Source organism: Argentina silus (genome assembly GCF_951799395.1).
Source record: "Argentina silus genome assembly, chromosome: 4".
NCBI lineage: Eukaryota > Metazoa > Chordata > Actinopteri > Argentiniformes > Argentinidae > Argentina > Argentina silus.
Genome location: NC_139658.1, coordinates 19178485 through 19196528, shown reverse-complemented (window position 1 = coordinate 19196528; position 18044 = coordinate 19178485). Strand labels below are relative to the sequence as shown.

Here is an 18044-nt window from a genome sequence, read left to right as displayed (position 1 = left end):
GGCAGTTTCAGAAGCTGAGGAAGAATTCAGTGAAATATCATTATTCTCTTCTACTGACTGACTGACTGTCCCGAAGTGGAAAATTACGTTATGTCCTGCAAAACGTTAATTTCATTTAACAATGCACAATTGTAAAAGAGAACCCAATGTTATTCCCCCAAGAGCACTACCTTTCTAGGAATAAACAACACCTACAAGTAGGCAGATTTTTTCGCTCGTGGGCATGGAGGTGTACCCTGAGGACCCCTCTGCCCAATGCAGGAACTGTCACGTTTTGGACATTAGCGCTCCTAGTGGGGATGTGGCGGATTGTCAGAGGGACGAACTGTTTACATTTTTTTTGCGGAAGGTAGCAGACGTGTTCAAATTCAACATAGATTATGCGCAGATTAGCAGATGCCCACGATGCTGGACAAGCATTGATACACTTTATTTGCCATAATGATCTGCAGAATCTGGTTTCTTCGACGATCTTTTTCATTTTATCTGAGGAGGAGGAGTGTCCATTGGGAGTGTCTAGTTGAGTTGTCACTGCTACTTTCGTTTTTGCCTTGATCTCAGATGAAAATACAGGCTAGCGAGCTCTGGTAAGTACTTTAATTAACAAAACAGGATCACCCGTCATCGAAATTGTCAATCAGGAGAAACATCAACGAAATTCAACTGAACTGAAAAAGTGGCATGATTAAAAATCTACTGGCCAATTGTAAAATCTAATGTTTTAGGTTCTCATCTCACTTAAAGTTTCCAGTGAAACGAAAGTGAAAAGGATGTACTTTAATTATATGGTGTTGCGCAGTTGTTTATGGACGTCGCGATTGTAATTCAACCAGATCATCTCAATACAAATGGTTAGACGATGACGATGTCATAATCCTTGATATAGCAAAGGCTAAAATGGAAATACCGAGTGCTGAAGCGAAGAGGCTGAACATCAACATGGCAGACTATGACAATCTGATGGATTGGGAAGTAAGTAAATCAAGCCAGGTGCAAGCCTCGGTGCCCCTGAGATTTCCCTCTGAGCTCCTTTAGAATGATTCACAGTTTTCTCAGCCAAATGGGATGATAACGGCTCTTTACACTTGAGCATGCACAATCCAAATTTGTATTCTTCTTCTTTGGTCTGGTTCAGCCTTCCTCAGCTGACAGTGGAGATAGGCATGGCACACAGCTGCTTCCAACTCCAACAAACTCCAATGAGAGGAATGATTTGGTAAATATTCACCGCACTCACTTCAAAACTTTTCAGTCAATAATATATTATTTTATTTATGTATTTATTTATTTAGAGGTCTCATTATTCATGTCCAATAATACAAAGAACAATTCTGGTATCTATTTTAGACCCATTATACTCCCCCGTACCCTGATGCAGTGGTAGTAAAACAGCCACTATCAACTTCTGCTCTTGGCCCTAATCATGGTTCCGCCGATGAAACAGTAAGGAGTTTTTGTAGTACCGGTGTGATACAGAGTGTTCAGATATGACAAAATTACAGACATCAACACACCATGATTTAGTCCTCAGGTTCTAATCGTTTTTAAACTAATCAATAGTTATTCTGAGACTCAGTGCTGCCCTTTTCCGGACCAGTTTCTCAGAATCACTGTACCTGTTCTAAGATTGACAATAAATTCATGTTCAATTATCCTTCATCCAGGACTTTCTGACAGAAGATGAGTCTGAAGAAGCACCCCGGGAGAAACCTTTAGTGCGCCAGGCAAATAAGGTAAGTCGTGATTATTTGTATTCTATATTTTCATTCCCTTCTCTAGTATAATCAATATCTGTCTTAGCTGTCTCTCTTTACTTATGTCTCTGTCTACATTTCTGAGCTTGTACTGTAACAAATTAGTCATTGAGCCCTTCAGCTTCCTTCAGCTTCCTTCTCCCTTTCAGACTGGTACAGACAAACAAGTCGTCATCATATCATCATAACCTTCACAATATTAACCGTTGTCAACAGTTGTCTGAGTGAATATCTGAATAACATGCAGAGTGAGACATACATTCTGTCCCCCAGTTTGAGCAATATTTTCATCAATGTAGTATAATCTGTATGTACATATGATTAAAGTTGTCCCTATGTAGCAGGTTTGAACAACTTATCTGGTAGCCATGGTGCAATGACGTCACCATCCCTGAGATCTGAAGTAGCATTGCCCTCGCCAAAACAAACACATGGTTGTGGTAGAGTAAGGATGAGTACGCTAGCTACTGGAGGTGTAGTGAACGTGAAATCCAGTCCAGCCTCTGGCAGTCAAGGATCGCCTCTGTCACGTCAACAAACTTGCTGTTGATGGCAGAAATGTCTTGAGTTTGTATTTATATCACTCTCCTACTCTTTGTATCCTCAGCATTCCTATTCCAAAGAGATGAATGTGGATTCTCCTGCCTGCAATGCCATTGGCTCTACTACACATGCCTATTTCCGAAGTGCTCATGGTGCGGTAAGGATTAATTAATCACTGAAGTATCAGTTTCTGCCACTCAATTAGGCTCAGATTTGGCCGGAGGAGCCAGTGTGAGGGTAGATGACTCCCCATTGGGACTGGACAAGCCAAAATGTGTACATTGATGAAGGTTAAGTGAACATATTAACAGTCAGTAATTATTTTCAGGACATGTATCGATCAGAGGAGGAGATTCACGGACTGAAGCCTTCGGCACCTCTGGATGAGGCCACAGTCTATATCAATGTGGACTGGCCTAGGGAAAACCTACCACATAAATGGGAATCCATACTACAGAAATCTCTCCAGTCATGGTTCAATAACCATTGTGCTCCATGCTCTATAACTAATCGTCTGGTCACAGGATGCTCTGCTGAGATCAAGATACATCCCTCTTCAGGTTAGAATGACAGAAATTTGCAGACAGTCAGAAATTTGCCCTCCTACACACTGAGGACACACTTAAGCTGTGAGGGTGCTGCTGAGAGAAAAATAGTCATCATTAATCATTCATTCATTCGTCTTACCTGTTATTTTCGTCTTTAGGTGAATACACACTTAGATAAAACACATGATTTAGGGGCTCAAAGTTAGTGATGAGGGCTATTGAACATGACAGGTTTACAGGTTGAACATGACAGGTTTTTGCAATAATGTAGGCATTTTGTGGTATTTTTTACTTAATAAGATAAATGTCATATTTATCTGATTTTTTTAAAGCCCTGGAAGCTCTTCTGCAGCAGAAAACAGTGCAGTTGAACTTCAAAGACTCTGACAACACATCAGCCACTGTACATTTTCACAAGAGGCCAACACAAAAACCCCAAACCACAACATCAGAGGTAAACTTAACTCAATGGATCCCCCTCCTCCAACACCATAGCACACTTGACGGGATGTATGTAAAGCAAAGTTGGCTGATTTATTTCTGTCAATATGATAACCAATTTATTATTCTAATGATATTACACATAGGTTATATATTACACATAGGTTATATATATATACACACACACACACACATATATATAAAACCTATGTAAATATTGCTTATTGTTGTATTTATCTATTTATTGCATAATTTGTTCTACAGAGTATTGCTGCAGCAGCCCCAAGCATGTATCACAATGGCATGCTGACCCATGGAGATGTCCCACTGCTCCAGTACTGGTACGTGGCTCAAGCCTACAGTAAGGAGATGGAGCGCATAGAGAAGGAGAATGGAGTTAAAATCACGGCAGAAGTTAAAGTGTCAATCAAAGAGGACCCACTGAAAACAACAAATCCGCTTCCTACCAAAGCTTTCCAGGAGTTCACTGACCTCTTCCAGAAGTGTTCAGGTGATATGGACTACCACACCGTTTCTTTGAAAGATGCAGATCAAAGAGACCCGATCATGAATACACTGAGGAACATCCAGTATGAGGAGGCTAAGCTGGTGCTGAGTGCGTCCTCCAAAGAGTGCAGCGTGTTCGGTACGAGACAGAGCATGGTGGCAGTTAGGAAGGCATTTGGAGCACATTCCTCAGCTGCTGAAGGATCTGGATTGGGCTCTACAGATATGCCACAGAAGATCGGTATGGAAATCAAAGACCCACTGTTATCCAATGGGCTGTCCATGGACCAGAACCACTGGAAGCTGATGAACACCGCTTTTGGTAAGAAAATAACTGACATCAAGATTAAATTTGGTGTGGATTTCATGGAAGAGTCCTCTCAGGGGAAGGTTAAAGTGAGTGCCAAGCCTAAAAATGTCCAACAGGCCGCCTCCTTGGAGAGTCATGCCCTCAGAGCGCTGATGCACCTCTACCAGAGGGTTGCCACAACAACGATGAGCTGCTACCTGCAGTACCCTGGTCAGGCGAACAAAATAAGGGACAAACTGGAGGAGATCCGCCCTCAACACCCGTACGTCTGGGAAGAAGAACAATACGTCCCCTGGAGGCTGATCGGCCTACCGGGGCATTTGGGCCCTGCTATCAAAGATCTAGAGGTGAAGCTGGGTGGACCTGTCTTTAAAGAAGAGGACAAGCAGAAGATTGGGCACTCTGGAGACTCCAGGTCCAGTGTCAGGGCAGCCATGGCAGGAGCAACTGGAGGAGGAGGAGGAGGAGAGACAGCAGGAGGAGCAACAGGAGATGATAAAGAGGAGACATGCCCCATATGTATAGATACATTTAAGAAGAAGACGAAGTTGGATTGCGGCCATGAGTTTTGTAAAGAATGTATAAGGTTGGCAGTGGAGCACATGGGACCCAGCTGTCCTGTGTGTAAGAAAGTGTTTGGAAAGGTGGAGGGAAACCAGCCTGATGGAACCATGTCATGCAAAACATCTTACAGCAGCCTACCTGGCTTCCCTAACTGTGGCATGATAATCATCAGCTATCATATTCCAGGTGGATACCAAACGGTAAGAGCCTTGAATTTTTGAAAAATGTATTTTAAATACAACAGATTACTCTACTGTAGTACATACTGTAGGTACTATATTATCTGCTAATTCTAACCATGTAATGTGATTCATTTACTCCACTTGTTATATTTATCATTATATTACTGCCACTAACTTCTACAGTGTGGTGCAAAAGTGTCCAGCCTCTTATTCCTACACTGTTCATTTACATTATCTGCACTGCAGAAGAAACATGAGAACCCTGGAAAGTCCTTTGCTGGGACCCAAAGAACAGCTTATCTACCTGACAACATGGAGGGCAATGATGTGCTACAGCTGCTGAAGAGAGCGTTTGACCAGAAGCTGATCTTCACTGTTGGGACCTCCAGAACCAGTGGGGCAGTGGACTCTGTGACCTGGAACGACATTCACCACAAAACCAACATCCATGGGGGGCCACAGGGGTGCGTTCTCAAATGATGGACATGATTATTAACCACCCACATGGTTAACATCTTTGCATACCATTATTGTATAGATGTTTACAGGGTATTTTACACTACTTGATGTTAGGTTGTGTTAAATACCTTGTCTTGGGTAACATAGGATTTCAACCACAAAACCCCAGGTCATCAGCTCAGATGAATTAGCAGTGTTGGCTTAACTCTGGTTTGTGTTTTCCAACAGTTATGGATATCCTGACCCCAACTACCTGAGCAGAGTGAAGGAGGAGCTGAAAGCCAAAGGCGTTGAATGAAATGAACATGGAAAGAGGCCAGGGCAGGGGACGACTAGTCAACAACTACTTCACTTTACATCTGTTGTGAATGATTACGGCTGATCCTCTTTGCTGTACCCTCTCTGTAACTGGTTATAACTGTTGGAACATTATTTTGGGTGTTGGATTGGTTGATTTCTTTTAAAACATATTTGTTCTGTGTTTTTATGTCTAAATAAGCCTTAACTTTGTTTAGTGTTGCTTCACAAATTACATTTATTTTTGATTTGCTTGAATCTGTAGCAACATAATGTAGAGCCATGACAATATTTCTGGAAATACAGAATCTACTCCAGAGCTTTCCTTTTCTAAGTTTGCATTGACTTTTGTGGTGATTGGATACCGAGAAGAAAAAATACAATTAAGGCAATGTTTTCTGTTTCTGATTTTTCTGTGCTTACTTTGGTTTGTTGTAACCGCCAGAATATGACAAATCTAGTTCACAAGCTAGATCTGTAAGCCTACTGACTGGAGATGTGACGGTGAAGTTTGAAATACACTAAACAATTTTATTACAATCATAACCTCACCAGGTGACTCAAATGAAATGTCAGCAAACATTGAAAGAAGACAAAACTAGCAGATTGTTTTCTGTACAGTTTTTTTTAAATTTTATTTATAACAATATCTGTTATTTAGTTGTAAAGTACTCCAGCAAAAATTAAAACATTATTCTCTTTCCAGAAGAAAGTTTGAGCCTCCATGCATTTTGTACTATAAAAGCTATGTGTAATTTTTCATTAAAAAATAAGGACTAATCAAAAACAACTTCAATCCAAGAATGCATGTATGATTTTGCAAAATGTTTAAGTAAAATGATACTCATCTCTCCTCTCAATTAAAAACAGACAAACAAGATGCGACAGCGAAAATCAAAATAACACTTGCTGACAGGTAAGCAAAATAAGGATTTGTTATTCTAGTTACGTTTGTTTGTGTTTTTACATGCATTAAAATATGGCTGATCACCTGACACAAGCAGCATTTTGGGACAGCGGCTGAGCTTAAAGACACGTCAGAGCGACCAAAACGGTAGCGTTAGCAGCAGGGCACAGAGGAGATAGAGAGATGATCAGGAACGGCTAAAGGAAGAACAGTGGAGGAAAATGCAATGCAAGGGACAGAAAGAAAGAAAGGAATGCATTTCAGAGTCAGCCGTTACAAAAGTGTAAAAGCACAGATCTTGTTCTTCTCCTTGTGGTAGAAGGATTCATCAGTACTAACAGGACCAGATAGACAATCTCTAGCACTTGCAGAAATCAACTGAAAAAAAAAAAAAGGCATACATTATTAGACCAAACATTATCCCGTCTCTTCTCTCCATCCACACTGGAGGCTAAGACACTTCGGACACAGCAGTCCTCGGGAAGGGTGCAGACATGTGACACTCAGCACAGGTGTCATGTTGTCCGTCACAGCATCTGTGATCCATCCCTTCCATCGTTTGCTCTGGCCTGACGTGGCGTCAGCACACTTAATGGCGTCACACACACACACCCACCCACAGCCCACCCATGGAAGCATCCACACGCCTGGAATGTTCTACACATCGTCAGCTTCCTCATCCTCACCTCTCATTAGACATGAAACACACTCATCCTCTCATTAGACACCAAAGACACTCATCCTCTCATTAGACATCAAAGACACTCATCCTCTCATTAGTTTCAACACTTTCACGTGAGCCTAAAACACTTTTAGGTTATGATAGAAACAAACATATATTGACCTGCTTTTACATTTTACGGCATGTACACCGCAGAAATATGAAGTCTGTGCAAGGAAGAAAACAATCATTTCATGAACATAGTTCTCTGAGAAAATAATATGGAAATACTGAAATTGCCATCCGGTATTGACATTTTACACGTGCTGTACACAAATCGTGCTATATTCATCCTGTCTTAAAAACTCTTGCAGACAAACTGTCGCCAAGACAACATTGGTACCGGCTTACAAAACTTTGAGTTTGCCTTCCCCGCTCAAAGTCAACACGAACAACAGACAGTTGGCACTGTTGAAATGGAACAATGTTTTTTCTCTATACAATTCATACAAAAATAAAAAATTAAAATTGCTCCAATGATGATACTTTTTCTAATTTTCTTTTTCCATTTCATTTTGCACAGAGGTAGTGGCTATTTAGGTAAAAGGGAAGGGACAAAAGAGTAAATTAAAAATATCTTATAGAAAATGTTTTTGTTCATTTTTGACCAGAGGAATCTTAAAAGAACAAAATATAATACTGCAATCACATACAAAAGTAGTCCTTCATTTTTGTACATTTTATACAGTGTTCACGCTTTTTTTTTTCTTTCCATTTTTTCTTTAAAAGGCAAAAAGAGGGGTGTTTGTAATGGTATGACCCAGGCTAATGGACAGTCTATGCCAGTGGGTCCACCAGGGGCTCCTCATCCCCCCGCGACAGCAGCTCCTTCTTCTCGTCCGTGCTGGCCAGGGAGTTGCGACTGTTGTGGGCTCCCATGTACAGAGTGGCGTACACTGGGTTTGTGAAGTTGGTGGGCTGGCGGAGAAACCATTAGATAAACTTAGTACATATGAAAACTGAGTACATAGGCATGTGTTTGTAAGCGTGTGTGTGTGTGTGTGTGTGTGTGTGTGCGTGTAGGTGTAGGTGTGTGTGCGTGCGTGTGTGTCTGTGTGTGTGGGGTGAGTGCGTGAGTGCACACGCACTCACACACAAATTCTACCTTGTCTGGGTCCAGTGTGAAGTCTGCATCTAGGAGCTCCCCAACATCATCATCAGGCTCGCCCTCGTAGATCTTGTATGCTGGGTTTCCAATCTCCACGTTCATGGCCCCATTGGTCATCCTCTGGTGCTGGAAGCCCTTGGCCCTGCAGACACAAGACAGTCAAAGCCATGACCTCTAAGGCACTCAGTGGTCCTGAGAGCGTCCACACAGAGCCACCATCACATCACTGTTACTGTCACCCAGGAAGCCTAGAACCAAGCCACAGCACAGGCACCAACGCAAACCCAGCATTCACCTATAGACATACAGACTCTCTGGTCCAGAACAATGGTGTTACAGTGCAGGCTAACCTTGCTGACTGTATCATTTATTAGATTATTAGAATATTAGGGCTAAACTATAGTATTGAGTAATGGCTAGAAGACATCTAGGCCTATCAGAATTCTCAGTAAATGCTGGATTTTTCATGTTGCATTTTCCAAACCCTGGCTTGGAACAATGCAGTCGGAGCGAGCGTCCCTCTCTCAGTGTGATGGACAGTACCACTTTACACACACACACACACACACACACACACACACACACACACACACACACACACACACACACACACAGTACAGCACAGCACAGCACAGCACAATACAGTATGATGGAGAAGAGCATGGGTACAGGCTGGTACTCTGGGTCCATACACAGACAGATCTATTACACAACCTCTTCAATAGATCACCACCTGTCGCCCCCTGTGGGTAGGAGGGGCTTTGGTAGGGGGGAGGGGCAATCCTGAATAGTGATTCAGAACAGGAGAGAGGGAGGGGCAGGTAGAAATGAGGGACTGCTCAGAGAGTAGCAACATTGACCACAGGACTGCACACACTGCACAGCAAGAAGAGACTGACAATGGAGAGAGAGAGAGAGAGAGAGAGAGAGAGAACGAGAGAGAACGAGAGGGATTGAGCAAAACGGACAGGATGGCGTTTGGGTGAGAGGGTGGAAGGAAAGCGTAACCCTGGCAACTGTTACCGCGAGCGTCTGGAGCAGGAATTGCCCGGCCTGCCAGACCTGAGGGACAGAAGAGATGCAGTTACTCCCCCAGCAGAGAGAGAGAGAGAGAGCGAGAGAGGGAGGGAGGGAGAGAGGGAGAGAGAAACAGAAAGAAGGAGAGACGGAGAAAAGGAGGTGAAGAGGGATACCCCAGTCTTCCTGCCATGCCCTGGTGTGTTGCAGTCTTACTCACCCTCTCATCCTCTTCCTGTACCAGAACACGGCTCCTCCCACCAACAGAACCACCAACAGCAGCAGCAGCACGGGGATCACTATGGAGGCAGTGCCTACACACACACACACACACACATTAAGATGGTACACAGATTTTTGATAAACTGTTCAACTGACAACTTGATGACGAGAGGCTGACTTACGTCCGCCAGACTCTGAAGAGTCCATACTGGAGGCCACCACCGCACAGCGATGCCCCACCCAGCCAGGTGAGCACCTAGAGAGAGAGAGAGAGAGAAAGAGAGAAAGTTAGATAGTTAGTAATAACAGAGATGCTTGGAAAAGAAAAGTGGGGTAGAGCCCCCACTGAGGTACTGTGTGTGTGTGTGTGTGTGTGTGTGTGTTGTACTTACTTGCACTCTGGTAGGTGTGAGCGAGGGTTGACGGAGCACTGTCCGTTTGCACAGTACTCGTCACATGTGTAACAGCTGGGCTGGACCCTGGCATTTTTGCAGCTACAGGACACAGACAGGTCAGTCAGTCATCGGATTAGGATAAACATTGGTCGACTGGATTGGTGTGTGTCTGTTTAGTGTGTGTGTGTCTGTGTCTGTGTCTGTGTGTGTGTGTGTGTCTATGTCTGTGGGTGTGTGTGTGTGTGTGTGTGTGTGTGTGTGTGTGTGTATGTCTGTGTGTGTGTGTGTGTGTGTGTGTCTATGTCTGTGGGTGTGTGTGTGTGTGTGTGTGTGTGTGTGTGTGTGTGTGTGTGTGTGTGTGTGTGTGTGCTCTTGCCCTTACATGCAGGTGACCTCCCCTGTGGGCTGGAAGGCGTTGGTGGGGATACACTTGCCGTCGCGGCAGTAGTGACACTTGTCCACCTCACAGGTGCTGCCACTGAACTGAGGCTTACAGCGACACTGTCTCGCCCCGCTGGCACTCTGCAGACACGTTCCTCCGTTCAGACAGTGGCCCTCGCAGCTGCCTACACACACACACACACACAACAAAATAACACATATATAAATAAATAACACATAGATAATGAAATCATAATGGACACTAACTGTACACTTATTATGAGGGAAGAAGACACACTCTACACACAGGATAAAGGATGAGGGTTAAGGTTAGGCTGAGTAGAGGGTTAGGGTTAAGGTGAGGCGGAGTAGAGGGTTAGGGTTAGGCTGAGTAGAGGGTTACGGTTAGGTTGAGCAGGGGGTTAGGGTTAAGGTTAGGTTGAGCAGGGGGTTAGGGTTAAGGTTAGGCTGAGAAGAGGGTTAGGGTTAAGGTTAGGTTGAGTAGAAGGTTAGGGTTTAGGGTGGCGGAAAGACACTCACGGTACTGGCACTGGTCTCCCAGGAAGTCCGCCGGGCAGCTGCAGGTGGGCTGGTTGCCGGCGCTGACGGTGCAGTTGCCTTGGTTCTGGCAGTAGTTCTTACAGGTGTGCAGGTTACAGTTGGGCCCTGTGAACCCTGTCAGACAACGGCAGGTAGGGGAGCCTGGGGACAGACGGACAGACACAGACAGACAGACAGACACAGAGAGACAGACAGACAGACACAGAGAGAGAGAGAGACACACAGAGACAGAGAGACAGACAGACACACAGACAGACGGTCAGGATGAGAGGGAAAGAAACTCAAGTCTGCCCCGCATTGCCACAGCTACAGCACCATCGACACTGTTCAATTTGTCTCAAAACCAGAGTCTGTGCAGTCTAACGGTGCGGGTCTATGATAATATTCCAGAGCCAGATCGCGGAAATCACCTGTAAGGGAAGCAGCGCATGTGCCTCCGTTCTGGCAGTAGTCTCTGCACTGGTCGATCTCACACTTGTCCCCTCCGTAGTTGGGCTGGCAGCGACACTTGGGCTGCTTACGGGCATTCAGGAAACAACTGCCTCCGTTCAGACACTGGACATTACAGGGACCGCTGGGAGGGGCTGGAGAAGGTCAGGAGAGAGGTGGAGTTAGGAGACGGTGTCTGTGTGTGTGTGTGTGTGTGTGTGTGTGTGTGTGTGTGTGTGTGTGTGCGTATACTCACAGATAGGAGACAGTGTGGGAGTAGGGAGCTCCACACAGGTGCCATGGTCCAGTGTGCGTCCATTGGGGCAGGTGCAGACCGGTCCACTGGGACTGAGCAGACACAACCACTCACACTTCTTCCTGTCACATGGGTTAGTCACTGAGAAACGGGGAGAGAGATGGTGTGAGAGAGAAAGAGAGAGAGATGGGGAGAGAGAGAGAGATTAACACCATAATACCCATCTATCAGTCCATCTATCCATCTCTACAGTTCTATGTCTTCTTCTTCTTTGTGAGCTTAGCTGGTCACTGAGAATAATAGAAAGGCCATTAAAACAATACGGTACAATTGAACTTATAGTACAAGTGAACATGCACTTTTAGAGCATGCACAGATGTGTTCATGTCCAGTTTGGTCCCAGTGGGGTCCACTCACTCTCTGGCTGTTTGTTGCGATGGTAGAGCACGATGTCCGTGGCGTGGTTCATGCCAGTCGTCAGGTTCTCCATGGGGCCTTTGCCAAACTTGTTGACCCGGAACACAAAGTTGTTGATGTAGGTGACGCCATAGATATAGTCCTCAAAGACGTCAATGCTGAAAGGATGATGGAGCTCTGTGGGAAACGTGAGTCAACAAAACGTTACCAAAGTTTGGATCATCCGTTTAGATATATAAATATCTATATAATAACATCTGATATCCCTTACAGGTGGCTGAATCCTAAAATATCCCCACTTCTCAATCAGCTAAACATGATTCTGTGGCAGAGTAACCCCAAGTCACTGAGACCCCAACTAGAGCAGCGCCACTCAACTGTTCTCCGTGCTGGTCACAGCCACCACCGGGTCACTGCCGTTGAGCCTCACGCTGCCGATCACGGACAGCTTAGCGTCGGCCCAGTACAGACGCTCGTTAAAGTAGTCCACTGCCAGGCCTGCAGAGAGGAGAGAGGAGAGAGAGAGAGAGATAGAGAGAGATGGAGAGAGAGACAGAGAAAGAGAGAGAGAGAGAGAGAGGGAAGGGGAGAGAGAGAGAGAGGGAGGGGGAGAGAGAGGGAGAGAGAGGGAGAGAGAGACAGAGAAAGAGAGAGACAGAGAGAGAGAGACAGAGAGAGAGAGGGGGGAGAGAGAGAGAGAGGGAGGGGGTGGGCAGTCATTAAGACAAGGACAAGCCTAAGCCTACTGAGTGAAACAAAGCTCAATACAACAACAACAACAACAACAACAACAACAGTAATAATTACCTGTGGGCCACTGGATGTTTTCCTGTACCAGAGTCTCTCTCATGGTCCCGTCCATGGCAGCTGTCTCAATCTTGGGGTGATTCCCCCAGTCTGCCCAGTACATGGTTCTAATATGTGCAGAGGATCATCACTCAGTTACAGGTTCTAGTGTGTGTGTGTGTGTGTGTGTGTGTGTGTGTGTGTGTGCATATTTCGCCAAGTCTAAGGGCTGTATAATTCAAATTCATTGTCACTGTAAAACAGTCTCTAAAATGAACAGACAGCTGTTTAGTTACTGAACTTACAAACCTGAAAACATCTCTTCTATTTTCCTTTGAACTCTCTCCATATCTCACCTACAGTAAGTCGACCTCCAGGCAACTCTACCAACCCAGGTTATTCCCCTGGTCTCCCCACTCCCAACTCACCCTCTCTGGGGGTCCACTACGATGGCGTAGGGCTCGTCGATCATGCCCGAGATGAGGGTCTTGCGGTGGCGTCCGTTCATCTGTGCCACCTCGATGACGTCCCTGCCAGAGTCTGTCCAGTAGATGTTCCCTGCCACCCAGTCCACCGCGATGCCACGTGGCATCTTCAGACCCGGGATCTGAGGGTTAGAGTGGGGAGGGAAACAAATTGGAGTGAGGAGGGGAAGCCACTATTTATGTGACACAATGGCACACACACACACACACACACACACACACACACACACACACACCTCCAGGTTGGTGACACGGTCGCTCTGGCGGCGGTTGCGGTTGTTGTTGGGGGAGGATGAGGAGGAGGAGGAGGAGGAGGAGGGGGGCAGCTCGTAGGAGGAGATGCGGCCCGTGTGCCAGTTGGTCCAGTAGATCCGGTTTGTCTTGACATGCAGGTCCATGGCGTCGATGCGCACGTTGGCATCGCCCTGGAAGGTCTGCTCGTAGCGCCAGTTGGGCATGCCAGGGTCCAGGCTGCGGATCTCGTTGTCGTCGGCGATGTAGAGCACCTGTCTCAGGTCTGGGTGGACAGAGGGAGTGAGGTCAGAGTGAGGTCAGGACAGGACTATTGTCCTGGTATAGAGGGTTTTGAGCAGGAATAGGATTGTGATGGTGGGAGGGAGGGGTCTTTAAAATCCCATTAAAACAGTAACACAGAGAGAAGTACTCACTGTCTGCCTTGCAAGTGTCGTTGATCCTGGTGAAGTACTTGTGGCAGCTGCACTTGTGGGAGCCCTTGATGTTGTTGCACATGTGGGAACACACTCCAAACTGCTTACACTCGTTCTTATCTGTGAATGCCCCCAGAGCACAACAGAAGAGAGGTTAGATCTCTCTAGACTAGTGGCCAGTGGTCTAACCCCACAAAAAAAGAAAAGTAAAAAAAAAAGAAAAAGATCTCTCTAGACTAGACATTAGTACAGAATAGTAACATAGATAAGAATAGTTGGTTTTGAACCCACGGTGAGCTGTACTACAGACTCAAACACTGTTGTACGTGTGTATGTTTTATCTCTACGACCTGTACCTTCACATCTGTTGTTGCCTGCGGTGCGGAAGCCAGGTTTGCAGGAGCAGAAGGCGTCGATGCCGTTCACCACACAGTGGGCCTCGTCTCCGTCCCCACACACGGTCCTGTTACTACGGCAATCATTCAGCTCCGCGTCTGGAAAAGGAACCGGCAGGATAGAAAAGGTCACATTCGCACACACACACACACACACACACACACACACACACACACACACACACACACACACAAACACACCCCCCCACCCTGACGCGCAAACACACATGGACGCACACACAGACACGGACACGCACACGGACACGCACACTTTTCTCTTGGATGCTGAGATCTGACACACACCTTTCTTGTTGCAGGAGATCTCATCCGAGCCGTAGTCCTCACAGTCATTGAAGTAGTTGCAGCGCAGGTTGGAGCTGATGCATCGACCATTAGAGCACTGGAACTGATCCTTCTCACACGAGGGCGTGGCGGTGGGGGTCTCTGGAGAAACAGAGGGAGGGGAGGGGATTAAATAGGGAGGTGGAATTCCATACAATAACCTCTAACTACGTTCTTCAAACTTTTAAACCTCGATTCAATTACTCACTGTTGTGTGTCAACAGCTGTGTAATATGTCTGCATTGTCCGTACCTTGGGGTGACATTCTTCTTATATGTATAAAAGACTGAAAAGATTTCCCATTGTTGACGATACAACGATTCTGTTCTGTTCCATTCTATCTCTGTACCCACCACTGTTGCATTTCTCCTCAGTAACCGCTTCCAACACACTTACGGCAGTTGAGCTCATCGCTGCTGTCCCCGCAGTTGTCAACGCCATCACACCGCTTGGATACAGACAGGCAGATGCGGTCGTTATGGCAGCGGAACTGCCTTCTGGGCGGGCACTGGAATTTGGCTGAGAGGAATGGAATGGAGAGAAGGAAAGAGGAGGAGAGGAGACAAGAAATTAGAAATGTAAGAAATATGTCAACAAACAATACTCAGGAAAGTGTAGTTGATGAAAGAGAAGACGGGGGGGGGGGGGGGGGACTCACTGCACTCCTCCGGGTTCTCGTCAGAGTTGTCTCCGCAGTCATCCTCTCCGTCACACTTCCAGGCCAGGGGCTTGCACAGAGTGTTGTTACACTGGAACTCATCCAGGGGGCAGTGTCTCCCCGCTGAGAGAGAGTGTGATGGAGGTAGAGAGAAAGAGGGAGATGACAGATAAATAAAAAAAGCCTAAATCTCTTTTTGTTCAGTCAAATGAATAATCACAATGTACTATAGGGTTAACAGTGTCTAAGTGTTTGTGTGTGTGCGTGTGTGTGTTTATGTATGTGTGTGTGTATGTGTGTGTGTGTGTGTGTGTGTGCGTGTGTGTGTGTATGTCTGTGTTTATGTATGTGTGTGTTTATGTGTGTGTTTATGTGTGTTTATGTGTGTGTGTGTTTGTGTGTGTGTGTGTGTGTGTGTATGTGTGTGTGTATGTGTGTGTGTGTGTAAGCCTCACCTCCACTGTCACACTTCTCCTCGTCACTGCCGTCCATGCAGTCAGGGTCAGCGTCGCAGCGCCAGCGGATGGGGATGCAGTGGTTGTTCTTACACTGGAACTGGTCGCTGTCACACTTCACATCACAGCCGTTCTGGAGGAACACACGCCGTTATTTACCCGGATTTCCACCAGGAAAGTCGATTGATTGAGTTGGGAAATCTTATAGAGAATCACTATCATTCATGTGTCATTAAACATGTTAATGATACAATATATTGATTGTACGTTGCTGATATGTAGGATTGGGAATGGGGTGGGTGGGCTGATTGCTCATATCACTAATCTTCGATATGAGATTATATTTGGGAGCAGCGAACAGTGAGCGAACATTCACTTTATTGTCATTGCTGTATTGGACCAAGCTACTGTGACATGTTCGGTGGTGCGTCTTTTGCTGTCGTTTTCTGTGTTGTGTGTAATGTTGTGTCTGTTGTCAGCCATGGAAGCCATTTTGAACTTTGAACTTTGACTGTGTCGTTATGGTGCGAGTGTTACCTCGTCTGAGCCATCAGCACAGTCATGGTCCCCGTCACACTTCCAACGTCCAGCGATGCAGCGACCGTTAGTACAGGAAAACTCACTCTCTGAACACTGTCGCGGTACTGAGGGGAGAGAGAGAGAGAGAGAGAGAGAGAGAGAGAGAGAGAGAGAGAGAGAGAAAGGAGAGGTGAGGAGAGGTGAGGAGAGGAGAGGAGAGAGAGAGACAGAGAGAGAGAGGGAGGGAGGGGGTGGAAAATACGAGGAGAATAGAACTATAAAATCCTCTGGACATATCGTCACAGAAATTCATGAGGGTAAGATGACAGTGTTTACTGTAAAGATGGGGGGGGGGGGGGGGAGAGAAGGGCTGGTAGGTTCATATCACAGGGTGGAACAAGGTTGGTACCAGGGAGGACACATGGCCGATGAAGAGGAGGGGCGGTGGGGGTTCCAGAGAGAGAGGGAGGGGAATTTGGCCTTAGGATATACACCATACAGGGAGCGGGGGGGTCAGGATAACAGCTGGGAGCACACTCACACTCAGGGCTTGGGGGTACACAGGTGGGGTGTGAGGGTGCGGATGGACGTGCTGAAAGTGAAGACACCTACCTCTAACCCCCGTCAACAGGCCAGTGTGAAATGCAGAATAAACATGAGATGACGTGAGATGTGCAAATGGTCACACAACAAATCAAAGCAAAGGACACTCACGACCGTACGTGCAGTTACATGCTGTAACACACGGTAAACACAAACACACACACTCAATGGTGATAGGCCTATATTGCTACCAATCACAACAAATCATTAAATCAGTGTGACTTAACACGCAACAGTCAACTCATCTGTGACCAAATGGACACAGGGTTCGATGAACAGACATGGTTTAACCCAGACAGTTAAAGGGATAGTTCAGGTTTTTCATCCTTCTTTTCCACTTACTTGGAGTGTCGTAGGCTCATCCAGACACTTTTTTCGGTCACATTTCCATTCTTCAGCTTTCTTCGGCTGACGCCGGGGCAATCATTCCTATTCATGTCCACTGGTATGGCTAAATGCTAGCTTCCCATTCATGTACACTGGTATGGCTAAATGCTAGCCCTGGAGCCAGCCAAAGAAAGCTCAAGAATGGAAATATGACCGAAAAAAAGTGTCTGGAACAACCTACAACACTCCAAATGAGGTCTAACACTGAAAAACCTGAACTATCCCTTTAAGAAGTTGTGTCCATATGAGGTCAGATACACTATAAGCTGCAGCTATGTTCATAGTAAGAGGGGACTGGACCCTGTCACACACACACACACACACACACACACACACACACACACACACACACACACACACACAGAGGAGGGACATCAGGCAAACAGGAGGGGACGTACCACACTTGTCCTCATCAGAGTTGTCCCCGCAGTCGTTGTCATAGTCACACTGCCAGCGCCCAGGGACACAGCGGTTGTTCTTACAGCGGAACTGGTAGGGCTCACACGTCCTCTCATCTGACAAGGGAACACACATTAAATATTCACAACATGCATTTAGATTACATCCTCTCCCTCCCTTTACTCCCTCCCTTTACTCCTTCCCTTTAATCCCTCCCTCTCTCCCTCCCTTTTCTTCACCCTCTCTGCATCCGCCCCTCCCTTCTTTCCATCTCTTTTGTCTTTCTCTACTTCTCTCCTTTCCATCCATCCCTCCCTCCCTCCCTCCC

General features: G+C 46.0%; 2 protein-coding genes across 6 annotated transcripts in view; one reads left to right on the top strand and one right to left on the bottom strand.

Moving 5' to 3' along the window:
• Positions 1-350: 350 nt before the first annotated feature.
• dtx3lb.2 (deltex E3 ubiquitin ligase 3L b, tandem duplicate 2) lies at positions 351-5999 on the top strand. Of its 5 annotated transcripts, none has more exons than XM_083668699.1 (11): positions 351-587; positions 887-972; positions 1136-1216; positions 1348-1443; positions 1665-1733; positions 2362-2454; positions 2626-2857; positions 3178-3299; positions 3551-4867; positions 5096-5313; positions 5537-5999. In XM_083668699.1, exons 2-11 carry the CDS (start codon positions 898-900, stop codon positions 5604-5606), a joined length of 2373 nt encoding a protein of 790 aa, XP_083524825.1. In that variant the 5' UTR covers positions 351-587; positions 887-897; the 3' UTR covers positions 5607-5999. The 5 variants fall into 5 exon arrangements, with proteins under 5 accessions (XP_083524825.1, XP_083524824.1, XP_083524823.1 ...); XM_083668698.1 differs by having other exon boundaries at positions 834-972; XM_083668697.1 differs by having other exon boundaries at positions 800-972.
• Positions 6000-6542: 543 nt separating this feature from the next.
• The window catches only part of LOC310803800 (low-density lipoprotein receptor-related protein 1-like), a 65732-nt gene continuing 54230 nt past the window's right edge, over positions 6543-18044 (bottom strand). Inside the window, exons 64-85 of the mRNA XM_083668695.1 lie at positions 17716-17832; positions 16346-16452; positions 15809-15941; positions 15354-15476; positions 15092-15214; positions 14657-14797; positions 14315-14452; positions 13959-14078; positions 13527-13807; positions 13234-13412; positions 12827-12933; positions 12398-12517; positions 12020-12196; positions 11603-11743; positions 11328-11501; positions 10897-11058; positions 10358-10541; positions 9973-10074; positions 9763-9836; positions 9579-9672; positions 8339-8483; positions 6543-8151 (exon numbers count right to left, since the gene is read on the bottom strand). Of these exons, the coding sequence (XP_083524821.1) occupies positions 8011-8151; positions 8339-8483; positions 9579-9672; positions 9763-9836; positions 9973-10074; positions 10358-10541; positions 10897-11058; positions 11328-11501; positions 11603-11743; positions 12020-12196; positions 12398-12517; positions 12827-12933; positions 13234-13412; positions 13527-13807; positions 13959-14078; positions 14315-14452; positions 14657-14797; positions 15092-15214; positions 15354-15476; positions 15809-15941; positions 16346-16452; positions 17716-17832 (3083 nt within the window). The 3' untranslated portion in view covers positions 6543-8010. The remainder of the gene's footprint in view (positions 8152-8338; positions 8484-9578; positions 9673-9762; positions 9837-9972; positions 10075-10357; positions 10542-10896; positions 11059-11327; positions 11502-11602; positions 11744-12019; positions 12197-12397; positions 12518-12826; positions 12934-13233; positions 13413-13526; positions 13808-13958; positions 14079-14314; positions 14453-14656; positions 14798-15091; positions 15215-15353; positions 15477-15808; positions 15942-16345; positions 16453-17715; positions 17833-18044) is intronic.